General features: G+C 42.2%; 1 protein-coding gene and 1 long non-coding RNA gene across 2 annotated transcripts in view; one reads left to right on the top strand and one right to left on the bottom strand.

Annotated features, from left to right (window-relative positions):
- The window catches only part of LOC132540374 (uncharacterized), a 106,292-nt gene that overhangs the window by 40,175 nt on the left and 53,956 nt on the right, over positions 1-12,161 (top strand). The window lies entirely within an intron of this gene.
- LOC132540370 (retinoic acid receptor responder protein 1-like) overlaps positions 4,476-12,161 on the bottom strand; it is a 71,240-nt gene continuing 63,554 nt past the window's right edge. The window contains exon 4 of the mRNA XM_060197587.1: positions 4,476-4,966. Within this exon, the coding sequence (XP_060053570.1) occupies positions 4,743-4,966 (224 nt within the window). The 3' untranslated portion in view covers positions 4,476-4,742. The remainder of the gene's footprint in view (positions 4,967-12,161) is intronic.

Here is a 12,161-nt window from a genome sequence, read left to right as displayed (position 1 = left end):
GATAGTGGAAGAAAAATAGAGATGGAGGGATACAGAGGTAGATAGATGGGTAGATAGATAGGGATTGCAGCATGGTCACCCTTCTGGTCAAGTTTTACCTCATGCAGGCACTCCCATGTGGTTACCTGGGACAGCTGTTTCAGAAAAAAAAGAAACAACAAACAGTTTTATAAAGGAATGGATGGTACTTAGAGCAGCAGAAAACACCATCAAGGTTGTTGACTTATTTTGTCTCACTCCGGTCCTGATCCGTTTAACTGATTGCTATTGGAAATTTCCATTTGGGTGACCTCTAGAATTTGAAGTGCCACCTTTCTCACTGCCAGGCTTCCCTCTCTGTTCTGTCTCAGGCAGCAGCTCCACCCTCCACCCAGTGGCCAAGCCCAGACTCTACGTATGGGCCCTCTCCCTCCTCATTAACACACCTGACTGTCTCTGCACTCAACCTTTCACAGCTCTGATACTTGACCTCACAGTCTCCACACTATCTGTCTAATGCTGAGCCACAGAACAGTGCTGGATGAGGATAGTTACCTGATTTGCCTAGTAAATGGATGTCCACCACTACAGAAAACAGACAATTTAAGGTAATAACTACTCTCTTGCCAAGTCAATTCACTTGTTTTCAGATGCTAAAAGGGACCTGAGGGTCTGATGTGGAGGGAGGCTGGGTTATTGTCAGAATCTCTTGTAAAGCATGTGCCGCTTTCACTTTCCATGAGTTCTACACCAGCCTGCTCTAGGAACAGAGGATGCTGTCCCCAGTGGCCACCAAAGTGAGTAAAGTGCTGAAGGCCAATTTTCTATCCCCATGTGGACTGGCTAGAATTTTCCATTGTCTTGATGGATCAGAGTAACGCTAAAAAGCAAGTTCTCTAGCCAAGGGGTTTAGAACACCTATAAAACATGTTTTACAGTTTCTGCTCCATTTTATGCTGTTAAGCTAGACATTTATATCATATGGCACTTTAAGCACCTTGATTTATGGTCAGTCAGCAATTTCATTGGTAATCAAAAGTCCAAAGTATGGGTTTTTAAAGTAATCCACTGTATTTATTATTGACATAAACAGTTACCTGTAGTCGATTTGAACATCTTAGATTTAACTCATGTATTAAAGATCTTATGTTTCCCATTCAGCAAGGTCATCATCAAGGTGAAAACCATAGATGGTTGGAAATGAAAAAGATCCAATGTGGATCCAATCCCTACCCCCACCTTTCCCTAGTGGGGTAGGGCTCTGGGAAGGTGAGGTTCCAGGACACATTGTTGTCTGCATTTACATGCATTTTTTCTGAGAAATAGAGCAATAGGGATCAAATAGACAGAATCCCCAAGCACAGAAGAGTGGCAAGCTGGGCTGTGTCCTTGGAATGACCCATTCACACACTTAGTCCAGAACTGGCATCTGGTTACAGAGCTTTTAGGAGGCTTGCACTCACGCACTAAATGAGAGCCAACCCTCTGTGCCAAACTGTTTATACTAATACTGCAATTTGTGCTGCACCCCAATTTCCTGCTCAGGGTCTGGAAGCAAGTTTGTGCCAGGTAAAGAATGCTACCTCATCAGCCCCCAGGAGACCCGGGTCTGGGGTCTCTACTGGATATGTTAGGATGACAACATCTCACACTTACTGCCCCGGCTCCATAGCAGGGGACATAGAGGAGCAGGACTCTGAGAAACTGTACTTGTTCCCTCTCTCACATCAACACCAGTCACAGGTATACCTTTGCTGTGGTGTGTGAGCCTGAGGGAGAGCTCTGAACCTGGGATGGTTCTGGGACCTCATAATATGGGCTGTGAATAGGGCCTGAAGCAAACACACTCAGACTTGCAACCCTTACTTTGTTGAAGTGTTTGAAAAGAAAAAAAAAAGGTGGGTGTGAGGGGGAGGTAGAATAATGGTTATGCAAAGAGACTCTCATGCCTGAGGCTCCAGGTCTCAGGTTCAATCCCCTATACCACCATAAGCCAGAGCTGAGCAGTGCTCTGGCAAAAAAAAAAAAAAAAAAAAAAAACCTTGTTAAACTTCCAATTTGTTTATGAAAAGATAATGGTCCACATACAAAATCTTAAGAGCAATGGGAGGGAGAGTGTCGGGCTAGCAACATGAGAAAGATGACCCAGGAACCGAGCTGGTGGTGGCTAGGCGGTTCACTTCTTTATTGGAAAGTTGGAAACAGAAGTGGCTTGACACTACCATACATGGTTAGGAAAGGGGCACAGAATGGTAAAAGGGTACTGGGAAAGGTAGGAACTTCCTTAGCAACTGTTGTGAGGAGTTATACTGGTAAGATTAATAATACCCTGCAGGCATGGAGGGTCTTGAGGGTAGGAAAAGAATCTATCAAATGAGCAGAATGGGTGGGGAAATAGGGAGGAGACCTTAAGTCCTTTGTTAGACAAAACAGAGCATTGACAAGTACATAATAAGAGAGCAGGCCGTTGTCTGTGCCCTTGGGAGAACTACTGTAGTTTCCAGTGGAGGGAATGGGGACAGAGAGAGAACTCTGGAGGTAGGAATGTTGCAGAATTACACCCCTGTTATCTCAGTTTTATAAATCACCAATAAAACTAAAAAGAACTTGTATCATTCCAGTGCTCAGAAAACTTATACTATTTAAACAAGACCATCCTCAACAAAGTTTCTGAAAGGATCCCTCATAGTTTGTATTGCTTTCCCCTCTCCTAGTAGCAGCAGTAAAACAAAACTGCTCCCCTGCCTGGCACAGGAGCAAGGGTTGGCTGGCCCTGGTCTGTCAAGCTCTGCCAAGAAATCACTACTTGTACTATTCTTCAGAAATACTCTCCTTGGCTTCTGTTCAAATCGTGAACACCAAATTCTTATAGTCCAAATTAATGATATACTGTTACACTTTCTGGTGACTCAGCACTTCAGTCTTCTTGGAGACAGACTGGAAGTGGTTTGTCTCCTTTTAAATATTTGACCTCCCAAAAGGAGTGGTCATGAGTACAAGCATGAATGTTAGCCAAATAAATTAGATGGTTTCTAAACAACTGGTTCAAGTGAGGACTTGGACTGATTGGTGGTGATTGAAGCTTATAGCATAAAACTTTTCCCAACTGACATCATAAAGACTTAAGTTCTGTGTTAATTCACCAGCAAATGTCTCCCCTGTCTGTGGCATTCTCCTAGTGTTGGGGTTGTTGACATCCCTGCTCCAGTTCTAGAGCAGTAATTGTGCAGGTAAGATGGTCTTGCATCTGTACCCAGCCCATGCTTCCCCGATGTATTTACTAGGGGATGTAGGACTGTGAGCCTGCACTTCCGTGCACAAGAACATAAAAGACAAGTGTGACTAGTTCTCACTCAAGAAGCTCTGCGGACATGTATTCCTATATTCACTAAGTTTTCTTGGGCCACAGATCAGTACTCTATAAAACAGTTGCTTGTGGGGGTATTTTGCTGAAAGACCCTAGGAGTCCTAAGCAGCTGCTAAGGATAGCAGAATGTGAAAATGAGAATACATACTTTCCCTTCATGAGAAGGCCAAGATGAACTGCTTTAGAGACTTAGATTTATGCTTGTTTCAAGGACTTGGTAAATCTTTGTACTCATTACATAGGCCCTGAGAGAGGTGGGGGACCTGCTGAGCCAGCAAAACAGATACATGTTAGAGACTAGATAGTTTATCTCAAATGGGAGGTGGGGGCAGTTTTTTCTTAACTGGCCTACCTGCAGACTGGCTCAGAGATGTTGGGGGTCAGGTGACATCAGAGCAAGTGGTTATGTGATGATATTCCAAAGGAGAATGCTGACTGTAAACAATTTTGACCTCTACACCTCACAAATTGATTACCATTAAACTGGTTCCAAATTATCACAGGTGCCATTTTCCAGATCAAACAGAATTCTCTCCCGGCTTGTCTTCTTCCAGGTAAAGGGGGAGAAGCACCAAATGACACAGCAGTTTCTACGGACAAGTTCTGAGGGAGACAGTGTGCTCATTGTGATAGGATGGATGTCTTGCCATTTTGCAGGTACCTTTCAGAAGGGACACAGGTCCCAGCACTGACACTGCTGAGACTGCACACTAGAAATATTGTCACAGTGCACGCACCTCATTCTAGTCACACAGCCTTCACTAGACCCTCCACTAGTTGAAGTGTTTTCCTCACACACACCCCATCCTCCCTGGACTTCTGCATTCTCTACAATTTAAACATGTTACATCGTTCACCCTAAGTATGCACAGCAAATATAAACCTCTTTCCAGCCCAGGCTTTCCCTCCTAATCCCCTTTTAGCTAAGTTCCTTGAAAGAGAAGGAAACTCACCTCCTCCACATTCTCTCTGGCTAGACTCGCTGGTGTTAGGCTTCCTTTCAGTGTGTCAGGACCTTGGCCCTACCCTGACTTATTTACTCACTCTGTGGCTTTAAATACTTCTCACATATTTCTGTGCTGATGACTGTTCCCAGTCAATAAATGGAAAACTATTTTTCCAGTTACTCAGACCTATTTAAAACACTCCTTTCCCCCCCCTACCCCATCAACAATCACTGTGGGTCTTACTGTCCAGTGCTAACTAGCCGAAACCTAGACCACTGCTTCCATGGTATATCCCGCCCTTCATCCAGGGCCTTTCAAGGATGGCCGCCTTCTTGTACTGTTTTCAGCCCTGTGCCTACCTCCCAGTGCTGTTTTGTCTCTCCTGAAATTCTCTGTCCAGCACCAGTGTCATCTGTTTGTTCACTCATTGAGGGCAGGAAAAAAAATCCCTAGGCTGCTGGTGTGAAATTAGACATCTGAATTATTATCTGTAAACTTTGTTGGTTGTCTCTGGAAAAAGGTTCCAGTGTTCTTACCCAATGACTCACAGCACCGAGCCGTTCAAAGGAGAAGTAGGAAGACAGTGTGGTCATGTTCCACATGACGTAAGAGCTGCCCAGCAAAGCCAGGTCCAAGATGGGTACCAGAGAGGTGTTCATATTCTCCTTACTGGCTGGGAGGGAGGAGAAAGCAGAGTTTTTAAAAAAAAATTTTGCATTTTTTTCCCTTTTGTTGCCCTTGGTTTTTATTGTTGTTGTAGTTATTATTGTTGTTGAGACCAGAGGCCTTTGGACATCTCTTCACAAGCAAAAGAGAAGGCCATAGTGTATAGGTAGCCAAATTGTCTTTACTTATCTGAGAGATGCGCAGGTCAGGTCCACGTGGGCGCCATTTGTTGTTAAAATTTGGAAGCTCCAGCTGGCTGGGCTAGCTTCATGGGCAGGTCACAGAGACGACCAGAGACATACGGCTGGGCAGGGAAGCTGTATTTCTTTATTCAGGAACAACGATTTATAAACTAAGACAAACTAATCACCAAACAAAACTCTGCTGCCTCTTTCCCCCAGGGCGGCACCAAGCACTCTCTCTAACTCTGCCACTCTGGAACTCTGTCGGGGTTCCTAGGACGGGGCCAAGCAGGCCCGTGAAACTAACAGGACTGATCCAATTCTCTCGGCGGGGGGAGAGCTCGAACAAACCAATGTAAAGCATACAACAATTTAAGGCCTCTGCTCTTTCTTCACGAGACTGTTTTGCTGTTCTGTAACATTTATCTCTGGACCACTCTGTGGTTTCCACTCGCTCGGGCGAACTCAGAAAAGCCAGCGGGAATAGCCAGCAGGTGGGAGGTGAGGCACGGAGCTGCTGTTTCCACCTGGTTAAACAGCCAGCCAGCCAGCTGCGCCCAGACAACCCTGCGCACCGCGCCCGCAGCCCCGCAGCCACGCAGCCCGCAGGAGGCTGACGCCAGCATGCAGAATCCCGATGCCACCACACAGGAGCCCGACGCCAACACGCAGGAGCCCGATGCCAACACGCTGGAGCCCGATGCCAACACGCAGGAGCCCGATGCCACCACACAGGAGCCCAATGCCAGCATGCAGGCCAGCCCACAGGAGCCATCTCTCCACCATGTGGCGCAGGGCACTGGACGCATGATCCCTCCACGCTGCTCAGCCACTGCGAATGGGGCAGCAGACATGTTAGGGCCATGGGGCAGGGCCGCGGCAGCCTATCATGGCCGCCACCCCTGGGCACCTCGGCCCACGCCTTCTACAAGACTGGCCTGCCCTCATGCTATGAATTCCTTCTCTATTAGAAATATGCTAATAACAAGTTTTGTTTCATAGTAAGTAAATTGCAGCCAGCTGCCTTTGGGACTCTAGGCTGTTCCCTACCCCCATGCAAATGTCCACCGAGACAAGTATGACCCCCAGAGCAAAAAATGTTTTTTTTTAAGCTGATAAAGTTTTGCCCACAGAGGCAAAATATGGTACCCTCAGGCCTTCCCTTGACAGCACACTGGTTCTTGTTACTTGCTTACATGTTTCTCCATGTTTGTGCCAGTTTCTTTTTTTAAAAAAATGCCTGTACGATATAGGTTTCTGTTCACCCCACACCCTTGATACTGTAGTCATTTAGTTAAAAAGAAAATGCGGAATTGTTGTATGCTTTACATTGGGTTGTTCTAGTTCTCCCCCGCCAAGAGAATTGGATCAGTCCTGTGAGTTTCGCGGGCCCATTTGGCCCCGCCCCTAGGAACCCCGAGAGTTCCAGAGTTCGAGAGTTGGAGAGTGGTGGAGTTAGAGAGAGTGCTTGCGCCGCTGCAAAGAGACAGCAGAGTTCTGTTTGGTGATTAGTTTGGTTTAGTTTATGAATCGTTGTTCCTGAATAAAGAAATACAGCTTCCCTGCCCAGCCGTATGTCTCTGGTCGTCTCTGTTACCCGCCCGTGAAGTTAGCCCGGCCAGCTAGAGACTCCGAATTTTAACAACATCTTTCTAAGTAGCCAACCCCCTCCACTTCACCCCGCATAGCTAATTAAATAATTAAAAATAAATAAATAAATAAATAAAAATAAACTCTTTCCTTTCACTGCTCTTTTATGACTGTTCTTTTTATCTATTTCTTTTTTCTGTCTTTTTTTTTCTTTTTCTCATTATTGTCATCCTTTCTTCTTTAATCCTACAGCTTCCAATGCTACAGGCCCCAGTCCTCACACCACCAAACAGTGTGCTTTTCTGAATTCACTGATACACATTTGGGAATTATTTGGGGGAAGAATGCTGACTCAGTGTGCGAATGTCTCTGCTAAACTTCCCTTCTTCCTTTAGCCACCCCTAGAATATACAGTGGATAGTAGATTTGCATAACTGTCTATTTCAGCTATCCTTGTCTAGTCCTGAAGTTTTTTTTTCCTCTTTCTTAACAATCAGCTGCCTCTGATCACGAGGTTTGAGGTAATCGGGACAGGGTTTTTTTTTTTTTACCCTGCTCTATTTTATTATTAATATTATATAAAGGCATATATCTTCCCCCCCCCTTTAGGTTGATCAGAATTAACTCTTAGGGTATCTTTCATTGCTAGGGTAGTGGGCATCTTATCTATTGTGGGAGGAACTTGTCTCCTTACCCCTACCTCCTCTACAGGCTCTGCCCTCCCTCCTCCTCCTAGCTAATTAAAAAAATTAAATTAAATTAAAAATAATAAAAAACCTTTCCTTTCACTGCTCTTTAATTACAGCTCTTTTTCTTATCTTTTCCCTTTTCTCTCACTTGTCTCTTTTTTCTTTTTCTTTTTTTTTTATCTTGTCATACACTTCTTCCTTCCTTCTTCTTTGCCTTTCTGAATTTGTGAATTATTTTGGAGAAGAAATCTGACTCAGAGTGGACTCTCTATGTGTGTATCTCTGCTCTAGTTCCCTTTCCCCTCTTGTTACCCCTAGAATATACAGTGGATAGTATATTTGTATAACTGTCTATTCTTGCTATCCCTTCTTTCTTCTTCACTGGGATTTGGTTACTATTTTTACACAGACTGGAGAAATTGTTTGGCTAACTGGAAGTGATTAAACTGCTTCAATACTTGCTTCCGTTGCTACTGTAATTCCTGAGGTTGGTGAGTGCAATTGTCATAAAGGTATTTAGTACAGTGTTGCTTGTACTCAAGACACAACAACTGAGGAACAACAGAGCATAAAAAAGAAACACATAAATAAAAAAATGGGTAGATCAAAAACAAAACTGATACTCCAATGAATGAAGACAAGAGCCCAGAAGAAACTACAAATCAGCCAGAAGTAACCATAGATAAGTAGGCAAGCAATAATAAACTTATTAATCACAAAAACGAAAACAGCATTGGAGGAAAGGAATGGCAGTATTAGGGAAACAACAGTTGAGACCCCCAAGGAAAATACTGATTATCTTGAGGCAATTAGAGAACTGAAAGCTGAAATAGCTATAATGAAGAAAGAAGCTGAGGCAAGGGAAAGAAGACTAACAGAAGCAGAAAACAGAATTAGTCAGACAGAGGATGAGTTAGAGAAAATGAAGAAAGAGGTGAAAGAGCTTAAAAAGAGATTTGAGAGACACTGAAAACAACAACAGAGACATATGGGATGATCTCAAAAGAAGTAACATTCGTAGAATTGGCCTGCCAGAGGAAGAAATAGAGGAAGGGGAAGCAAGCATTCTAGAGGAAATAATAGAAGAAAACTTCCCAGACCTGAATAACAGAAAGGACACCAAGATTCAAGAGGCCCAGAGAGTACCATACCCAGAATCAACCCAGACCTGAAGACACCAAGACACATCATAGTCACAATGAGAAGAAGTAAGGATAAAGAAAGGATCCTAAAGGCTGCAAGAGAGAAACAAAAAGTCACATACAAGGGAAAACCCATAAGATTATCTTCAGACTTCTCCACTCAAACTCTAAAAGCCAGAAGAGAATGGCAAGGTATCTATTGAGCCCTGAATGAAAAAGGGTTTCAACCAAGGATAATATATACTGCTAGACTTTCATTCAAACTAGATGGAGGGATCAAAACCTTCTTAGACAAACAACAGTTAAAGGAGGCAACCATCACCAAGCCAGCCATGAAAGAGGTTCTAAAAGACCTCTTATAAACAAGAACATCACTATAATACTGGCAATATATCAGAGCAAACAAAAAAATTTGTTTTTACAACAATGGCACTACAATACATTAAATCCGTAATATCAATAAATGTCAATGGCTTAAAATCACCCATCAAAAGGCACAGAGTTGGGGGATGGATCAGAAAACATAATCCAACCATATGCTTCTTGCAAGAATCCCATATGTCACAACAAGATAAACACAGACTTAAATGAAAGGATGGAAAACTATCATACAGGCTAACGGACCACAAAAAAGGGCAGGAACAGCCATTCTCATCTCAGACACAATAGATTTTAAATTAAATAAAGTAATAAAAGATAGGCAAGGACATTACATAATGATTAGAGGATCAATCAGCCAAGAAGACTTAACAATCATTAACATCTATGCACCCAATGAGGGACCATCTAAATACGTCAAGCACTTACTGAAAGAATTTCAAAAATACATCAATAGTAATACAATAATAGTGGGAGACTTCAATACACCACTCTCACACTTAGACGGATCAACAAAGCAGAGAACCAACAAAGATACAAGAGAATTGAATGAAGAGATTGACAGACTAGACCTCTTGGACATTTTCAGAGTCCTTCACCCCAAAAAACTGGAATACACCTTCTTTTCAAATCCACATAACACATACTCAAGGATAGACCACATGTTAGGCCACAAAGACAGCATCAATAAATTCAAGAACATTGAAATCATCCCAAGTATCTTCTCAGACCACAGTGGAGTAAAACTAACATTTAACAACAAGCAGACAATTATTAAAAGTCACAGAATTTGGAAACTAAACAACATACTCCTTAAGAACCACTGGGTCAGAGATTCACTCAAGTAGGAAATTCAAATGTTCCTGGAAACAAATGAAAATGAAGACACAACCTATCAAAATATTTGGGACACAGCTAAAGCAGTACTGAGAGGGAAACTTATAGCCATACAATCTCATATTAAACACCAAGAAATAGCTCAAATGAACGACCTTACTGCACACCTCAAGGACTTAGAGGAAGAGGAACAAAGGAACCCTAAAGCAACCAGAAGGACAGAAATCACTAAAGTTAGAGCAGAAATAAACAACATCGAAAATAAAAGAACCATACAAAAGATCAATGAAGCCAAATGTTGGTTCTTTGAAAGATTAAACAAAATTGACAAACCCCTAGGCAGACTCACCAAACAAAAAAGAAAGAAGACTCAAATTAATAGAATTGTAAACGATGGAGGAGATATCACAACTGACACCACAGAAATCCAGAGAATCCTGCGAAACTTCTATAAAGAACTATACGCCACCAATCTAGAGAATCTGGAAGAAATGGAACAATTCCTAGAAGCATATGCCCTTCCAAAACTGAACCAAGAAGAACTACAAAATCTAAATGCACCAATCACAGACAAAGAAATTGAAACCGTTATTAAGAACCTCCCCAACAACAAAAGTCCACGACCAGATGGCTTCACAAATGAATTCTACAAAACTTTCAGGAAACAGTTAGTACCCATACTTCTTAAGCTTTTCCATAAGATTGAAGAAACAGGAATACTCCCTTCCACCTTCTATGAAGCCAACATCACCCTGATACCAAAAGCTGATAGGGACAGAACAAAAAAGGAAAACTACAGACCAATATCTCTGATGAACATAGATGCCAAAATATTAAACAAGATCTTGGCCAACCGGATACCGCAACATATCAAAAAGATTGTTCATCACGACCAAGTGGGATTCATCCCAGGAATGCAAGGCTGGTTCAACGTACATTAGTCAATCAATGTCATTCACCACGTCAATAAAAGCAAAGCCAAAAACCACATGATTATCTCAATAGATGCAGAGAAAGCCTTTAACAAAATCCGACACCCATTCATGCTCAAAACTCTACAAAAAAATGGGAATAGATGGGAAATTCCTCAAAATAGTGGAGTCTATATATAGCAAACCTACAGCCAACATCATCCTCAATGGACAGAAGCTGAAAGCATTCCCCCTCAGATTGCGGACTAGACAGGGCTGTCCACTGTCACCGTTACTCTTCAACATAGTATTGGAAGTTCTTGCCATAGCAATCAGGCAAGAGAAAGGAATCAAAGGAATACAGATTGGAAGTGAAGAAGTCAAGCTCTCACTATTTGCAGATGATATGATAGTATACATAGAAAAACCTAAAGAATCCAGCAGAAATTTACTGGAAGTTATTAGGCAATATAGCAAGGTGTCAGGCTACAAAATCCAATGTACAGAAATCTGTGGCATTTCTTTATGCAAACACTAAATCTGAAGAAGAAGACATCCAGAATCACTCCCATTTACTGTATCAGCAAAATAAATCAAATACCTAGGAATAAAGTTGACCAAAGAAGTGAAAGACTTGTATGCTGAAAACTATGAGTCGCTACTCAAGGAAATAGAAACTGATACCAAGAAATGGAAAGATATCCCATGCTCATGGATTGGAAGAATAAATATCATCAAAATGAATATTCTCCCCAGAGCCATATACAAATTTAATGCAATACCCATCAAAGTTCCACCAAGCTTCTTTAAGAGAATAGAAGAAACACTACAATCATTTATCTGGAACCTGAAAATACCTAGAATTGCCAAGACCATCTTAAGGAAAAGAAACAGAAATGGAGGCATCACACACCCAGACCTTAAACTATATTATAAAGCCATCATCATTAAAACAGCATGGTACTGGAACAAAAATAGGCACACAGACCAGTGGAACAGAATTGAAAGCCCGGAAATAAATCCCCACACCTATGGACACCTAATCTTTGATAAGGGGGCCCAAAGGATTAAATGGAAAAAGGAGGCTCTCTTCAATAAATTGTGCTGGGAAAACTGGGTTGTAACATGCAAAAGAATGAAATTGAACCACTTTATCTCACCAGAAACAAAAATCAACTCCAAATGGATCGAAGACCTAGATGTCAGACCAGAAACAATCAAATACTTAGAGGAAAATATTAGTAAAACAGTTTCCCACCTACACCTCAAGGACGTGTTTGATGAATCAAACCCAATTGCAAGGAAGACTAAGGCAGAAACAAACCAATGGGACTACATCAAATTGAAAAGCTTCTGCACATCCAAAGAAACTATTAAACAAACAGAGAGACCCCTCACAGAATGGGAGAAGATCTTCACATGCCATACATCACACAAGAAACTAATCACCAAAATATATAAAGAGCTCAGCAA

This window comes from Erinaceus europaeus, chromosome 9 (genome assembly GCF_950295315.1).
Source record: "Erinaceus europaeus chromosome 9, mEriEur2.1, whole genome shotgun sequence".
NCBI classification, from domain to species: Eukaryota; Metazoa; Chordata; class Mammalia; order Eulipotyphla; family Erinaceidae; genus Erinaceus; species Erinaceus europaeus.
Note: the sequence above shows the minus strand (reverse complement) of the source record. Positions and strands in the feature narration are given on the sequence as shown.